Raw genomic sequence first — 17,745 nt, forward strand, 5'->3', positions numbered from 1 at the left:
GTTGCGTTTTTATGATGCTTCTTTCATGAAGACCAGCGAATGCCGCCACGTTATAAAACTGCGCGTAATTTTTTCTCATCGTCGAAATTATCATATAAATTGGACAGCCGTTTTCGCGCAAATGCACACATAAAGTGTGATGTGCGTCGTCCGTCATTGAATCACTCGTTGCGGAGTGTTTTTATTTAAAATAATGACATTTTTTGAATGTTAAGTATGAATAATATAAATACTCCGAAAACCCACAAGTTGAATTCTATAGAAAGCATTCCAAATATTTTTAGTCAAAGGAGGATGCATATACGATCTTTTCAAAAATAATATTTTGTATGACACGCGCGGCTGAAGCCCCATATATTTTCTGTTTACTCGCGAAAATATTAATACTCCAAACTTTTGAAGTTACGTGAGGCGCTAAATAAACAAGTTAAAATGATTTGTGTGTACCCAGCGGCAGTTAAGATAAGTTTGAAATGAATTCCTAATAGCGAGCGAAGCTATAAAAATTCTATCAATGAGAAGACAGTGCGAGCGAGAAGGGGGAAAGAGGCAAAAAAGGGGTAGAAAGAAAGAGGGAAAAAAACCGAGAGAAGAAACTAAAGTAGAGAGTGAGGGAGAGGGAAAACGTCGGTATGAAAAGCGTAGCACGTCTTGGCCGTCGTCGCAATTGCAAACAATACACTTCATCAAAGTTTTACAGCTTGTGTTTCAACGGCAGCGGCGGCGGTGTGGCGCATTTCATCCTCCATAATTCCCCTTCGCGCGCGCGTGCGCGTTTCCCCGCGAGAAACCTTTTGCAGTGTATATATAGAACTGCGCGCGAGCAACGTCAATCGGGAGAAGACGATGCCTCGAAACTGAATTTTCGTTAGCGTCTGTCTTTCGTCCTGTCTACAGCAACGGCGAGCAAAACGTGGGGAGCCTTAATTTAATAGTAACTTGCCTTTAATGAAAATTATATTTCGAAGTTTGAGACGTATGGACGCATTTAGTTGCTGCATTTCTGATATCAGGCGATTTTCGACTATTACCGTGCTGTGGAACTTGTCATGAGCATGCGTTGGGGAGGGGGGGGGGGGTCGAAATATACGTGTGAGCGATATACTGACTTGGCATGTGATCACGATCCATGTGTAATAACTTTTGAAAATTCATCTTTAACATAGCAACATAGCACCAATAAAAAATAATCTGTAATTTTCAAAATCAGCCATCTGGGCTCTTCTCCCCCCACCTACGACTAGCCATCTTCGGTGGTATAAAAGGGGCCTCGAACCAACGGACCAGCTTAGTCGACTCCGGGGCTCGAAGCTGGACGGGCCTCCCCTCCCCCCACCTATGACCAGCCATCTTCGTAGTGTATGTACTCTGCACCGAAGGTAAGTAGAATGATCGATTTTATGACTACTTTTTCCAATTAAAAATACTGTAATAATTTGAGAAATTACTATTACAGTCCACTTAAAAGAGGGAGCAATAGATGTAATAGTACAACCATCTAATTACACGTTCATTCGCTCGAGAAACACTAACCGTCCATTTCAAGTCTATTAACTGGCTGCGAAATTTCCAAAAACACAGGAGCGCCGAATCCACTATATGCACAAGCATAGACTGCACGACTGTATGCAGGCAACGCTACGATTTAATTAGCCCACTTATACAGCGACAATGCAAACCGAGGTAACCCCCAGACAATATGATCTGCATACCGTAATAACTTTCCCACAATCCGTATACCATATAATTCGACGTCCCGACGACGCAGAAAATTAAACGCCGTGTGCCACTATAAAAGGCCGCAGCAGTAGGGCCGCTACTACTACTGCACGTCATCGTAATTACCCGGAAGAATAGCGCGCCCGACGGGGCCAACGCTCTCGACATTAACAATAAACGCGCACAACACGCGAAACACACATATACAGCCGCAATAGGCCGAGCCTCTTTATTCCAGCGGCAGCAGCAGCGGCGGCCAGGTATACACTACTATACGGCGCCTCTCTTTCGCCGAGGCGCACATGCTTCATGAATATTTGAGTGGCTTAAATTTTTCGAAAAGCACAAATCCTTCAAAGGCATCGTCAGAGCTCTCTCTCTCTCTCATTCGAGCTTATATTCCTCGCGCGTGCAGCTCACCCCCTGCTAACTTGTATATGCAGCAGAGAAAGCGCGGGACTATATACCTCTTCCTCTTTCTTCCTGTGTGCATATAATACGCATACAGGCACATATCTCATACGTGTGTGTATCTCTCGCGTGTCTGCGTTATGTGCGCGAAGGGGGGGGGGGGGGCGAAAAACGGGCGGTGGTGGCGCGCGGAATTTAAATGTCGCGCACCAGTGCCGTTGATCTCTGTATACGCTCGCATGTGCGCAGGTGCTCAATGACTTAGGTACAACTTCTTTATTCAGTGCTGCAGCGCCGCCGACCCCTCCGCCTCGGAGTACAGCGTCTCGCGGGATAAAGACTCTCTCCGAGGGCCGATAAACTCGTGGCTTTAAGTTTTCCAAATGTTTAACGGCACGTGGGACACTCTCGTGCTGGCTATACTTTTTTCGGACCTTTTGGCTGGGCGAATATTTGAACACGCGTGCTTCGTGTATAAGGGAATTTCGTCGCGTGTTTGATGTTGGAAAATTATAACGTCGCGATATGCACTCTTGATATGAATATCACCGCGGCAGACGTTAAGCAGTGGCAATCAACGTACGCGCACTTGTTAATATGACGTGGAGCTCCCGTACACAGTTTATTAAAATTAACGTTATCCGTATTAAACGCTCGGGCTTCATTGAAACGCGTTTATTTCAAACGCTGAACACAGGGCAACGTGAATAATGGTATGCAAAGCGCAATTCGAGGAGAATCCAAAAGTTTGCCTCGTAAAACGCTGACGAATTTCCAGCGCAAACCACGAGCACCCTAACCTATATACGCTCCCGTAGATACGGAGGCATCCGCAACCTCCCGAAAGGCCGCACTTTCTCTCTCGCGTGCATATCCGAATGGCGCAGCGTGTATAAATAACTGCTCTGCACTCACCTCGCACTATCCTCCTCTCCTCGCAGCCTGGGGCGCTTCACCTTCAGCTTGTCGACATGCTCCTAGAAGCAGCACTGCCAGCTCGCCGGAGACTCGGTCATCGCCGCGGCGTCGGCTCGGCTCGCCTCAAAGAAAACGACGGGGACGGCAGGGCTTGCTTGGAGCCCGTTGCAGCTTGTTGATGTGAGAACGGCGTCATGCCGCCTCTCAACTGTATACTCCTTACAGCTCTTTGACGCCGCTTTGCACTGCACACTGAAGAAGTAGAACGCGCGGCACACTGACCCCTTCTTTTCCCCCCTTCGACGACGACAAGAGGGATCTCTGTCCGCGAGCTGAGAAACCGGAGACGGGATCTTAAGACTGTCGCCTTCGTCGTTGCTTCATCCTATATAGCTGTGTTCTGTTGTCAACAGTCGGTTGATATATGTATAGGCACTTTTGTCGACGATGCCGCGCGCAGCTGTGTTGGTAGGTCGGAGCTGCACTGTGAGGATTTTTCGAAGGTTAGTATTTCGAGGACGCGCGCGGTGCTTGGTATACTTATACAGCAGAGCGGAATTTTCACATACTCGCGGTTAGACATTACGACGACCCGCTACCGAAAGGGACGACCGACGCGAACTGCAGGACTCGCCCCCCAATGTAGGACACGTCAGGCCGAAGACTCGAGGCGAAGATGCGCGGTGGACGCGTACTGGATGCGCAGAGGGTCGAAAGTGGGCCCAGCGCGAGTCTCCCCCACTCCACGGACGACCGTTATTTTTACCTCCCGGAGGGTCGGCCCGGCTTCAGTAGTGTGCGATTCTCGGAACGAACTCAAAACAATTCTCCGACTCCAGTGTGCAAATCTTTATTTTGAAATTATCCCGTAAATCTAGCGCGGCCCGCGTGCCAGGAATCTCGAGCCCCGGCCAAAAACCAGCGCCAGCGAAGAACGAGAAGAAGAGTGGAGAAGAGGGAGAGGAAGAGAAAAAAGCGGAAATAACGCAAAGATCCTCCGCAGACGGTTCAAACGAAGTACTCGCGCGCTGCGGGGAGAATACGAAATACCCCGCGGCGGCGGCCACAGGAGGAGCAGGCCAAACTTTGCTCTTCTAATCAATGACCTATGGACACTGCCGCCGTCATTTACCTAAAAGCGCCGCGCGGCCTTCTTCTCTAATCGAAAAACGCGCACGCGAACAGCGCGAATATTCCGCTCTGCACCGAAATAAGCACAAGTGCCCTTAGGAAAAAGTCAACGGCGGAAACAAAAATCCATCGCAGTGCCAGTGGCCGCTTACCTATGTAAGTAGAAATTTACTATGTATAATATTTTTATTATGTAAAAATCACTGCGTACAAAAAGGAAAATGCATTGGTGCACCAGAGAGAGATAGAGAGAGAGAGAGAGAGCTGTAGAGCGCCACGTGCTGCGCACAAGACACTCGTCCCGCGCGAACCAATGTAGCTCGCGAGTGTAAATACGCGCGTAATAGAGTCGCACTTCGGAGTGCGGGCGCGACGAGGTCGGACGCGATACTGGCGCTAGAGCCAGACGTCGGCGGCGCTTTGGCTCCCAGTGCGCGCGCACGGGGTTAGCAGCGGAAAAGCCAGGCGCCGTCGCAGCCGCCTCCGCCGGCCGGCGTTATTTTCGCATTCTTTCGGGGCCGTTCTCCTCCCTCATGGTTAATCGCTCGGTGAGTCAGTCGGTCGGTGGCTGCTGCTGCTGCGTGAAATGGTCCCCGGGATGATGATGGATCTGGTGCCAGGTGGAATGTGTTTATGATGGGAATTATCAACAGAGGGAGAGGGGGGGGGGGATAACTGATGAGGGGCTGGAGGGGGAGATTGCGCGATGGATCTTTGAGAGCAGAAGAGAAAATGTGTTTACACGTTGGAATTTTGTAAACAATGATAACTTTTTCCGTTCGAAGCGTTGATGCAGGCCGTTGCTATATTCACGGCGTGTTGAACGGCCCTTGATTAGTTTGAAATTCCTCTTGTTATGCCATCCGCTTAAACGCGCGCGCGCGCGCGCGCTGGGAAGTAAATTATTTTGCCAAAGTATGCAGATACTCGATAGCGCTGCTATAACACTCTAAAAGTGGCATTGAATTCGGAATGCACCTTTGAATTCCTATTTCAAAGCGAAACTTCTGAACTATGTAAATGTCATAGAACACGTGCCTGGCAAATTTAATAATGTGAAATTCTTTGGATCCGTTGTTCACGCATCGTCTGACATTCATAATTTAAATTTAAACGAAAATTGCGTTTTAAATTCGTTAGAAAAGTTTCTTCGTTATACTTTTATTTTTATGACCCGTAGATCGTTATATTGACCCCGAGCGAATATGCGCGCGCCAACAGATTCGAAACTCTATCCGAGAGAAGACAAATAAAAACAGAGAAGAATGAATGAGATGAAAAAAGTTTCTCGTTCTCGACTCCTTTAATTTTGTCGAATGGAGCATAGAATCTATACGGAAGATTAATTTTCATCGCATTATATCGGAAGCGAGTTATCGAATAATCAGCTGCTGAACTCGATTTGCGTCGTGTTGTGAATAATAATTTGAAAAGAAACACAATGATGATTTTTTTGCTGATGAGTATTAAAAAAAAGAATCGAACACTGAAGCGGTTTAGCGAGTAAATAACTAACTAACTCGAGCTCTAATTGCCAATTTATAAAAAATACGCGTTATACCTCCGCATCCGCAAGAACAATAAAATTCAATGCTTATTTCTGAAAAAAATATATATATTCCCTCTACTTTGAATATACATTCCCGATACATATTTTTTTGCTACCCAGATAGCCGATTTCTTTCGTTTGCCTGCTCGATCGGTATACGCGCGCATCCACCTACGCAAACACAATCAAAGCATCAGTCACATTTCCGGGACAAATCCCCGGAAAGCTCGCGCACACGCGTTCAATCGGGTATTTGTCACACAGGAGCGGGAGCTTGCAAGCGTCATCAGCGCTGCGGAAACAAAGATGCGCGTGTGTGTACGTATATAGCACTGCATCCTTTTTCTCTTCGTCGCGTGCTTATATTCCCAGCGCTTCCTATATGACCCATTCGCTGCGGTGAGCCGGAGGAAGGAAAGCTACGTAAGCTTGCGCGAAGAAATCGTCCGTATGGACGATGCTCGCAGGAGAAAAATCGATGTGGGATGATGTAGGTGTGCGTTTATTGAGACGAATTGAAAGTTGCGTTATTTTCAAAAAATCGCGTAATTCGCTCCGAAGAAGTCTACGAGCGTAACGCCCCAGAGAACTAAGAAAGAATAGACAAAGAGGAAGACCCTCGAGAGAGAAAAATGGGAGAGCTCGCAGCAGCAGCGTGATTGATCAAAAGATCGTCCTCGCGCGTATGCACAGCCACAAACGTAGTACATCGCAGTCGCAAAAGTCATATACCCACACCCACACACGTGTATATAGAGCAAAGAATCACAGCCCGCGGCGGCGAGCGAAGATGTATTCATGAGAATGCGCGCGTATAAACGCCCGACTTTTTTTCCCCCGACGACGGATTAAAATCGCGCACGTGCGCTCTCTTTTTCGTCGATTTGTATACACGCGCGCTCGAGCACCATCTGGGCGCGTATTTCTTTCGTTTTTTTTTCACGATCGCGGCCGCCCGTCAGTGTGTAATTGAGATTGAAGTATGAGGCCGGGGATTATGACGTATACGCGAACGGCTCTCGGTCTTGGGGCTGTGCGAAGCTATATGTATAGCGCCGATATAATCCTTTGCCGGGAAATATTTTCTGAACACAGAGGGATTTGTTTCGCGCGCGAGCCGAGTGTTGTGTTTTGTACGGCTGTATGACGTTTCGAGCTCGCGATCGATTTCCCTGCGCGCAACGAAAGAACGAACGTTGCCTTTTGGGCATATCTCGAATAAATAACGGAGTATTTTTTTCTCGACGTTTCGAAGACTCCGCGTACATGAATACACAGCGAGGGAAATATAGTTGCGTTGACTCGTGGATTTATAAATCTCATTTCATGGTGCTGTTTACACCGATTCGACTTCGACGATTCTCGACAGTGGCGAAAAGTGAAAAGCCTCGAATCCCTGGGAGCGGCTTTAAATGAAAAAAGCTCGAGTCGCGGCTAAGGGAGAAGAAGAAGAAGTGTATAAATAGTGTGGGAATGTGAGTATGAGAGAGATATAAAATACTCGCTAGCTTCTCTCTAGGCGCGGCCTTAGAGAGAAGGTTAGAGGGAAGTACGCTAGAGGGATGCGTGAAAGAGAGAGAGAGAGAGAGAGAGAGAGAGAGAGAGAGAGAGAGAGAGAGATCGGAAGGGCAGTTCCGAGTTGGGCCAGCGGGCTCAGAGAGTGTGATTTGGGACGTGGGCGAGAGCGGACGTTTGAGAGTTGTGCTGTCTGACCGAGACTCAAGAGAGCGTCATTGTTTTATAGTTACTCTGTTATTAATAAACTGTTATCTGTTAAACCTATATCTCCATCACTAAACCATATATGCCTACACCTCAAATCCCACAATAGCCGCGGCGTAATCAACAAAACATGGAACTAATGGGAATCTAATGAATGAAGACGGCGCACGAAGCAGTTAATTGGACGCCCGTGCGCGCGCGCCATTGTTCATAAAAATCTTTGTTTTCGCGCTTTTGTGCGCGTAGCCCGGGAAATTAGCGAGCTCCCGCGCGCGAAAAAATGCGTAAAGGCGAGTAAACGCAAGCTCCGCGAGTTTTTATGTATACGCTGTCGTCCTAAGCTCTTATGTGTACACACACACACACACACATAGTCCAACTCGCTTTTTCGCGGATTCATACTCGTATAATTGCGCGACAGCGTCACGCTTTAGGCGAGCCACTTTCGGGCGCGACGACCTTTGCACGTTTAATTTTTCACTTTGTGGCTGGAAGGGCTGCGGAGCACAGCACATTAGCGTCGATAAAGGTCGCGCTCTCTTTTTCATCTTGCTTTGCGTCTGTCTCTTCCCTTCTTTCTATCTTCAGTGGAAGGCTCCTGTTTTCGTGTTCTTCTTTTGAAAATGGTTGAAGATTGAAAAAAGTAAAGAAAAAGAAAAATTTACTCGTCAACAACAATAAAAGCAAAATGGCGGTAAAAGCAGCACTCACCGAAGTGCCGCTTAACGAAGCACCGGCCTGGGAAGCCCCTTTCTGCGTCGTCACCCGCGACGCGCGCGTCGTTGATGTAATGCGCAGTTTTGCTACCGTACTGTGTTGCCACTTCTCTATCCTTCCGACTCTCCGCTTCATCTAGCTGCCAGGCCAATTGCTTTGGTAGGCTCGGTGTCAATCGAGAGCAGAATCAGCGACAGCTAATATCCCCCGCAGCGGGAATTGAATAGCAAGCCAGCGGGGGCGAAATATCGACGAAACGTGAAAACCGTTTTAAGCGCGAGAAGAAGCTACGTCGCGCCAATGAATGCAATGCGGATGAAGCTTGAGGTTTATCGTTTTCGCGCTGACGTCTGTTCGAGTAGTTCGAAGTGTTTGCTTAGGAAGAGGGGGGAGTCCCCGCGGAAGCTAAGGTACAGGGCGGGGATCTACTGAATGATGAGAGGATTCTTTGTGTTGCATACTAAATAAGCGAGCGTGTATTTTTAAGCTGTCTGGCATTTCGAATAGCGATGCCAAGCAATCGGAGGTTTTGAAATTCGTTTTCGATAATGCGCGCGTGAGGAAAAGTTGAAAGAAACATTTTATATGTAACAATTTATCGATTTCTCACGACATAAACAAACTGCGAAAAAATCCAATAAATGTAATTAATATTTTTATTTCATATGGGATTTTATAGCGCATTGTAAATGAGCAAAAATATTAATTATCACTACAAACTATCGAAATGTACAGAAGCATTTCATGTAGAGGCGAATCAATAAATACATAAACGACAAGAGAAGGTCGCAGCATTGTGCTATGATGTCTGAAAGAAGCATGCATAGACGAGTGTAGAGAACTAAACATTAAGAGAGGTAAAGTGGGCAATAAAATAAGCTGGCTGGCATCGAAATAGCCTGCAGCTCGTAGTTGGAATTTGCTCGAATGCACACGGCGCACAGCTCGGATAGTGATAATACTGCAGAGTTTACTCTCTTGTGCGCGATGGCGATGTGCGCTTGCGCGCGACCTTGGTCGCGAACTCGACAAGAGTTATGCCGGTCGGTTGTCAAGATGCCGGGTATGAGTGAACAAAGAAAGTGCGTGAATTCGGCTTAGTTTAGCTCCACGTGTTTCTGTAAAAATACAATATTATTGTAAAAATACAAGTATATTCTAGATACATGCTTGTCGACTCATTTTTTACGTCAAAGCCCTTTTACATAATTAACGGATGCAAAAATTAATGATTAAAAATTTGTTAATCCTCATCGAATTTATTTTAAAAAGTATTAATGTATCAAATGAGTAAAAAATTAGACAAAGAGACCATGATTTTAAGAAACAAAATCATCAGAAATCGATTTACCAGTGCAAAGCTAATCTTTTTTTTATGAAAAAGAAAAAAGCGATTTATTGATCTACATTGTATAAAGCAGTAAAGTTTCAAGCCACTTGACACTTCATTCTACATGTCAGATTACCTCAAGCAAATTTTCATTTTCATTTTGATCTCATACTGTGGATCCCCCTTTTGACTCGAAGGCACATTCTCGTCCTTATAGCTAGCTTGCTATTGCTCGAGGTACTTGCGATTTTGGAAGAGTAGCGGGTTCCTCCTGCATCCGCCAGGAGCGCACGGCTGATATAAAATGCAAATGGACAAAAACTACTGCCAGTCGAGGTACTGCTACTGAGTCGAAAGCATCGTGCGTCGTCAATCTCCGCCAGACGTTACAATCCATAGACATCGTGCCATAATTATACCACTCAGCATTTCAATCAGGTTCCGGCAAACCCCGCATCAATCGAGAAATTCCTGTTGATTGTAAGTAATTGCATTTATTTTTATCTGATCGAATTTGTTCTTTCATTCTTATTCTTTTTCACTATTAGACACCGCCATACAAATGTCATAATAAATTTTACTTTGGGATAGGAAAACTTGATAATTGTTTGAGATTTAAAAAATTTGCATTTGCAGTTGTGCTATTTTTATTTCATTGTTTGATAATTATTTTGATGGAAAAATGAATAATGAATTTTGCAAAAAATACATATATCTTTGTCTAATATTAAACTTAGCAATGAAAATACGAAGGTCGAAGTTTAATGTTATTCGCTGACAGAGCATTGAGCTAAAATTTTTAATTGTCTATGAGTACGCATAGGAATGTGATAAAATAATATTCTATTTATAATTGTGTGAGATAACATTTTTTGCAAATCGAAGAGTATTAAAATTAAAACTGTACAATATTTCATATCTATGAATAGTTATTCATTTGCAACAGTTTATCTGCTGATATCAATTTTGTTATCTTTTCTGATACGTAAACTATCGCTAGAAAAAATTGTCTGTCAGTTTTATAGAGTAGGATATCTATACTTGAATTAAGGCAAATAAAAATAAACATAAATTGAATTGACCACATAGAATATGACGGTATACCTATCACGTAAAGTACAAACGCGTATACGCACTTGCTAGATTTCTTCAGTCTTACAGATGAGATTGTGATTGTGTACACTCTCGACGGGTAAAACATCAGAGAAGCACGATTCGAATATTTCTAAGTGTAATACGGTCTTTACGTATGTTAGGTTAGGCTGCTGAAAGATACGCAATGATGGTAGCCTAATCTCACCTACACAAAGGCGGTTTTACACTTACATATTTTCAAATCTTTATTCTTAATTGTAGAGTGCAACACGACACAGCACTACTTTTATTTCATTCATGACAGACATTATTTTTCTGCCGTCTAGATTCAAGTAACTTTGTAGTAACAAGTTTTAACGTTATATCGTCGACTAAAATTGGCAACGCCCGATGTTGCTTGAGTGTATACCTATACTCAACACGCAGGACTAGTGCGCAAGCGTGTAGAACTTGCTTTACATATGCGCGGCAAATTTAAATTTCAATCATGTCGAAACAAATTTAAATAAGTAATAATTCATAGTAAAAATGATGAGACTAAAATACGAATACATTCAAATTTTGAAAATTTATATGAATTACACATAATTTTTTTTTTGTTTTCAGCATTTGAGATCAATAACTACCGCAGTGAATATAATGGCTAGCGAGGTTACACAAAGGTCAAAAGAAGAAACAATGAACATTTTAAAGGAGTTGAAGCAAAATCTAAAGGATGCAGAGGAGACAATGAGAGAGAAGGTGAAACATGAAGATGTGGCAATGTTCGTTGGAAGCACTAAGGCTGGAAAAAGTACGCTCATCAATTATTTCATAGGCAATCCATTAGTTGGACGTAAAGATTCTGCTGTTAAAGGCAAGTTCAATCCTACTAAAGTATATAAAGCTAGTAGTGCTGAGGGACCAGAAATAGGATGTGAATCTGCATCTGCTACTACTATGCCCAGTAGATGGATAGCATCGGAAAAATTTTCTAATTTAGTTATGTGGGATTGTCCCGGGTTTTGCGACAATAGAGGACCAGCGCAAGCTATTACCAATGCTTACTACATTCATCATATTTTTCAAAAAATAAAATCTGTGAAGATCGTTTTAGTGGTCGACTTAAACGATATAATCCAACACAAAATCAATCCATTCATAACATTGTTGACTTCAGTAGAGAATGTTTTTAAAGAAAAAATTGAGCAATGTTATTCAAGTTTTGCAGTGATATTTACGAAAGTTCCTTTTGAAATAGAAGAGGATAAAGTAGATATCGATTATTTGGTAGACATACTAAGACGTCAGGTTCTCTCAAGTTCGGCTCTTAGTATTTCCAAATATTCTCGAAATTTGGTTCAGTTTTTTGTAGATCATCCACGAAACATTGGGTTTGTCAGGAAAGCTACAGGTGGAGTGATTTCTGGCGATATTGAAGTCAATCTTCTACAAGCCGTAAGAGATGCGACCCGTGTACCCGATACTCTGTTGAAGCAATTCTCATTTCCGAGCATTGATTCTGACTCAAAAGTATTTTTGTTTGAAGTGAGAAATGACTTATCTTCGAAGAAAACTTTTGAAGAAGTAGTCGAAGTTGTAAAAAGCGTTCTAAAAAATATCTTGAGTTATTTCGAGAATGTCAGAAAAAATAAAGGCTTACCAAAAGGTCAACTACATGCAGAAAAGCAAAAATTGTGCAAGTTGAGAAATCAAATTGAAAGTAGCTCTACGGTAGCCGTTGATGTATTCACTAAGCTTCAAGTCCTCAAACAAATCGATCCTATAATCAGAGACAAAATTGAGAATTCCGAAATCGAAGATACTCTGCGACTGATGACGTTTATCGACGGCTTGTTGAACATGAAAGAAAGCGATTTATGCAATTTGAACTTGAAGAGCATTATGGAAACTGTCGCATCTCAAATGAGTAAAATTGTCGTGGAAATGCAATGTGACTTGCACGAAATTGATATGAAAGAAGCTAACAGGCAGATAGATGCGATAAAAGAGGAGTATGAGAAGAAAATGCAAGAAATAAAAGTCGAAGCTAAGGAAGCTGCTGAACATAATCTCGATGTTACGAAAAAATTAGGTTTTGCGGCCAGAGCGGGCCACGCAGTGGATAAAGCGGTTGAAGCAGTTGGCAATGCAAGTGTAAAAGTTGCAGAAGCGGTGTATAATGTAGCTGACTCAATAATATCTTTCTTTTGGTAATACCATGCTAATGGTATAAAGTAAGATGATTTTTTATACATGTATTTATTACACTTCTTATTTACACGATAAGCTGCCCTGTGCCATTATAATGTAATCATAGCAATGTAATCCACACAGTTACTTCATAATCACCAAATAAATGTGAAACTTTGATTAAATTAAAAAAATATAATAATAATTTGAAACCCACGTTCCGTACAACGATTCCATGATGAAAAAACACTCAATACCAGAATCCCAAACCTAGCCAAGTATAAATAACAAAAATCTTCCAATAATAGCAAATCTCTTTAAAAATCCTCACAGCTCGACTTCCGACGTTCCCGACCGTCCCCAGCAATTCCGTCACGCATCCCCCATACAGTACCCGGCTTTCGCGCACCTCCGACTCTTCCCTCGGAATCTCACTATCTAGGATCTTGACCTCCTCCCATCCACGTGCCGAGATAACAGCGATATATGGCAAAATGCAAGTGCGGCTCGATGCACTTTTGGCTCGGGTGCTCGAGACGAGCCACGACGAAGGGTCTCTCAACCCTCTCGCGCCAATCGCGATCGTGATGCAAGAACCCTTACGTCACGGGAGAGAGACTGTGGCAGCGGCGCGAGACGATCTTGGTGCGATACATCGCGAGCCAGATCTGGTACTGCGAGAGCCATCTAGCAGAGAAGATCGTAAGCGCGAGCGGCGCTTCTCGCTTTTCTCTCGTCGCCGTTGCTCCAGCTCACTGACCGTATAGCCGCTATTGCCGCGGAGAGGAGATAAAAATTGCAGCTTTATTACGCGGCAGCCACTGCGTGCGCCTCCCTCTCTTTTTCGTAAAGAGACTCTTTTTTCGTCTGATGTACGCTCTTTTATTGGGACGAATCAATTTCCTTTTACGAGCTCGCTCCGCTCGCGCAAAGCATAAGCCGGCTATTCTTCAGCTGCGACTGCTTTAAACTCCCCTTCGTTCTCAATCCGCTCAGATTTACGCGGATTATTTGATTTAGGGCTCTTTATTGCATCCAGGCACTGCACACGCGCGCGATTGCCTTAGGACAATGCGGCGAGCTACAGCGCAGGGGAGGAGAGAGAAAAATTCAGCAGCTTGCAGCGCTTTTCTCTCTCGGGGGATTTACAGCGAAAGTTTACCAATTAAAAATTTTCCGATGCGTCGCTTCGGCGCAGCCGGGAGGTCGCGGCGGGAGACAGATTTTAATCGAGTATCGGCGCTGACCAGTATTGCGACGTGCTGTATACGTGCTTCGTAGTTGATCAGTTTTCCTCGCGATATGGAATATTGGCAAAGTACTTCGAACAGCTTTTTTCCTCTCGATCGGTTGATGAACTACTTCGTACAAATTTCAGGATTGTACTGTAACGGTGTGTATAAAATCCGGTATCATCGCTATCACGCGACCAACGCGAAGAATTTTCGCGCGACGTTTTCCAAACGCGTCGTTATAACGCTGCTCGCCGATATGCCGCTCTCGAGCCAAGGGAGTTCCAGGAGCGAGAGCTCGTGCTTTTTGTCGCAAGTCAAACCGGGCGAGCAGCCAGGAGGTACGCAGGCCGCAGCCTGGCCTTCGTAGGTATACCTCTTTACGAGCTGCACACTTTGTCTTCGCGGGAGGAAAAACGAAGTCTGATGCAGCAGAGAGAAAGAGAGCCGGATATCCAGAGGGGCTGCAATGTTTAATCAGGTTCGACTAGTTAGTTGGGAGGTGCGACGTACTCTCGAGTAGCGCAGCCGTCACAGCCCGCGAGAGAAGTCCGAGAAGCCGAGAAAAAGATAGAGAGAAGCAGGCACAGCGCAAGAAATAAAAGCGCGCGGAGCCAGCAGATGCTGCGTACTGATATAACCAGAGCTGTAACTATGCGTGAGTTTTGGAAATTCCGTGCGATGCGCGGGAAATTTGAAGGAGAGAAAAAAACGTTCTCGAGGCAACGGTACAAGGATGATGTGCAGCGCCTGCGAAGGAAAGCAAAACCGCTGTTGTGTGCAGTGTTATACGCGTCTAATAACCCGGTCAGACAGAACGGACTCATTCTACTTGAAGCGATTTATGCTGCTCACGCGCTCCTCTCGAGCGACGGTAATTTGTGTTCGACACACTATGCCATTTCGATACGTTTTACATGCGCAAACAGCTCGCGCCTTTTTTCCTCGAGAGAGCTAGCTGCGTATTCACGATTAATATTAAAGATGGACCGGCCGGATATGTTCGACGCATTAAAACAACGCAACCTCCTTTTTTCCGCGTCCTCGCGGATTCATTTTCTCACGCATCTTCGAACGTATACTCGCCAGCGCAGCGGATGTAGTTTTCGCGGTGAACAAACGGCCGCGCGGAGGAATGTCCGCGCAGTCGTCGTCGTCGTGCGGCAATACGGCGGGCTTTGAAGGATTTATTGGAAATTATTTCACGACGTCCGTCTGTCGTCTTCGCCTCTGTACTCTCTCGCGCGTATAATCGATGTCCTTTTACAGAGAGAGAGAGAGAGGGAGAGAGAGAGAGGGGGGGGGGGCAAAAACGCGAGCGGCCAATTCGAGCCCGATGAATTTATTTGGAAATGGAAATGCGCGCGCGAGCTGGGAGGAAAAAATGGGAAAAGGAAGCGCACTGCAGGACGACGGAAAAAAGGGCCGGATTAGAGATTCAATTTGCTCCTGTGCAACAGTATACACATACATATAGACGATAATGCCACGCGGCGAGACGAGCGCGGCGCTTGATGTATCGGTTCATCGTCGGCTTGATTGACAAACTGCCTCCGTATGATGCGCGGCTCTCCCGTATACGCTGATCCGCCGAGCAGCGATCGAACTCGTCGATATATAAATTTGTTATTCTTTCCGCGCGGCGCGGTGTACTGCAGCACATTGATTTACGCGCGCCTTATATTCGCGAAACTTCAGACCGTTGATGCGCGCGCTTTTTCGATATAAATGTTAATCTTTGCGCGCTATACTGCTCTCGGTGATATCGTACACACACACGCGCGCACATACGGCGAAGGGACTCGACTGCTGTATATACAGGCGGAAAAGTTTTTTAATAACGCCACGTCCATCAATTCGCGAGCTGCAGCAGCGGCGATAGCGCGCATTCGAATCGAACACAGAGCGATTCTCCGTCGCGTTTGTTATATACATATCGCGATAATCCAATGCGAAATCAATCCATCACCGGCGATGATGAATAACCGCGCGCGCCGCGCTTGCTGTCCCTTTTTCGAGGTGTCGTCGAGATTGCCCCTTTGTCACACACGCGCATGTAATACGTAGACGAGATTTACGGCAGGTATAACGTGTGTATACAGAGAGAGAGAGAGAGAGAGAGAGAGAGAGAGAGAGAGAGAGAGAGAGAGAGAGAGAGAGACGTGCGTGTATATTTTTGCAGACCAATGGCCGGAGGAGGTACATACGCGCGGAATGCCGCCGGTAGCAGCAATCTCGGCCTTGTTAGCCAGCGCGACGCGACGGCTGCAGCGAGAGAGAGAGAGAGAGTCGGCTCTCATCGCTAATGAATTCCCGGTAAATGCGCGCGAGCTGCCGAGTCTCGATGCGTGCGGAACCGCGATGGGTGTGTGTGTGTGTGAGAGAGCTTCTGCAATGCTAGCTGCTATGTATAGCTGTTCGATGTTGGGGATTTCGTCGGAGGATGATCGGCGCGAGCTTTGGTTCCGCTGGTATCAATCGCCGGATGCTAGCGATCGATGGGTTATAATTACTGCCGCTATCGGTTATACGGAGCGAGAGGGTAAATGTGGGAGATCGTCGGCGCGTGTGGAATCTTTCGTTTGATGCGTAGACTGATGAGCTGCGATGTGGCTTTTGAGGGATTCGCTGATTCCTTTTTTCGAAACGCTCGCTCTAAAAAATGAGAGTTTTTTAAAGCGAGGCGCTGAACTTTGCTCTCCCGCTCGAGTCCCAGCGTCGTAAAATCAAGATCCCCAATCCCCCCTCGTGCGTAACTCCTCTTCGACGTTTTTGCATCCGCATATAAAATCTCGACTCTATATAATCCGTAGAGTATAGTCAGAAGTGATAGAAAACCCATATACACAGCTATACCTCCAAACCCGCTCAGCCAAAACTAACAAGCTCCGGCACACACGGCAGCCATCCAATAGAAACCTCTTCGAAAAGAAAAACGCACCATGACCTTCTGCAAACGCGTGTGTATAAAACACACCGGCAATAAAGCGCGTTTAACGAGCCCCGCTGTCGCACGAGAAGCCCAACTCAGCGTGAAAATCAGACTCGAGCTTATTAAAAGGCTCGAGGAATAGAGCAAGAAACTATTATGCAAGCTGCGTTCGGAAAAAAAGGGCCGGATGTGCGGTAGGTAGGCACGCGCCTTTGCGGCTGTACATATACCGCTACCGAGAGCGGCGCGAGGGATTAATGGAAGGTTTGTTAATTCGAGATTAAGCAGCCGGCAGTTATTCCGAGTGTGTGTGCGCGCTGCTGTAATTAAGATTTATCGGGTGATTATATGCGAACTGCGCACGCGCAGCTTTGATATTGTTTTCGAGCTGTGTGTACGCGTTGGCTTAATGATTCTGTTATACATACGGACATGCCATTATACTCTGCTCTGTACGTCTATCTGAGGGCTGTGCGGAGAGTCGATACTGCGAGCTGTGTTATACGGATTGCTTCGATTATACCACACCGCGGACGATCAAGATACGCAATTTCACGCTGTTATAGATTCCGAACATAATATACGGATTACCGAGAGAGTATAATAATCAATCTTTGCTCTCGCGAAACACACAACGTCGCTGTGTAAGTAAAAATGTAATTAAGAATTTCATTAACTCGATCCGGCGGAGCTTTACAGTTAACACTGCTCGCCAGAGCAGAGCGAGATCAATTTCACATTCCCCTAGACTCGCCCTCCTCCAATAAGCCATAAAATAACTCGTAAAAACTGCCGTCGATATACCAACGCACATACA

General features: G+C 45.4%; 2 protein-coding genes across 3 annotated transcripts in view; one reads left to right on the forward strand and one right to left on the reverse strand.

Annotated features, from left to right (window-relative positions):
- LOC100678942 (suppressor of lurcher protein 1) overlaps positions 1-5,371 on the reverse strand; it is a 166,612-nt gene extending 161,241 nt beyond the window's left edge. Inside the window, exons 1-2 of one of the 2 annotated variants that reach the window (XM_016988296.3) lie at positions 4,332-5,371; positions 3,046-3,532 (exon numbers count right to left, since the gene is read on the reverse strand). The gene's annotated coding sequence lies outside the window, so the exon portion shown is untranslated. The remainder of the gene's footprint in view (positions 1-3,045; positions 3,533-4,331) is intronic. The other variant, XM_031931677.1, reaches the window with a different exon arrangement.
- Positions 5,372-8,960: 3,589 nt separating this feature from the next.
- Positions 8,961-12,958, forward strand: LOC100119416. The gene is made up of 2 exons (XM_001602834.6): positions 8,961-9,977; positions 11,199-12,958. Exon 2 carries the CDS (start codon positions 11,232-11,234, stop codon positions 12,786-12,788), a length of 1,557 nt encoding a protein of 518 aa, XP_001602884.1. The 5' UTR covers positions 8,961-9,977; positions 11,199-11,231; the 3' UTR covers positions 12,789-12,958.
- Positions 12,959-17,745: the final 4,787 nt, after the last annotated feature.

This window comes from Nasonia vitripennis, chromosome 5 (genome assembly GCF_009193385.2).
Source record: "Nasonia vitripennis strain AsymCx chromosome 5, Nvit_psr_1.1, whole genome shotgun sequence".
NCBI classification, from domain to species: Eukaryota; Metazoa; Arthropoda; class Insecta; order Hymenoptera; family Pteromalidae; genus Nasonia; species Nasonia vitripennis.

Coding starts and splice junctions, on each gene's coding strand:
- LOC100119416 (XM_001602834.6), top strand. CDS start 11,232: ATGGCTAGCGAGGTTACACAAAGGTCAAAAGAAGAAACAATGAACATT.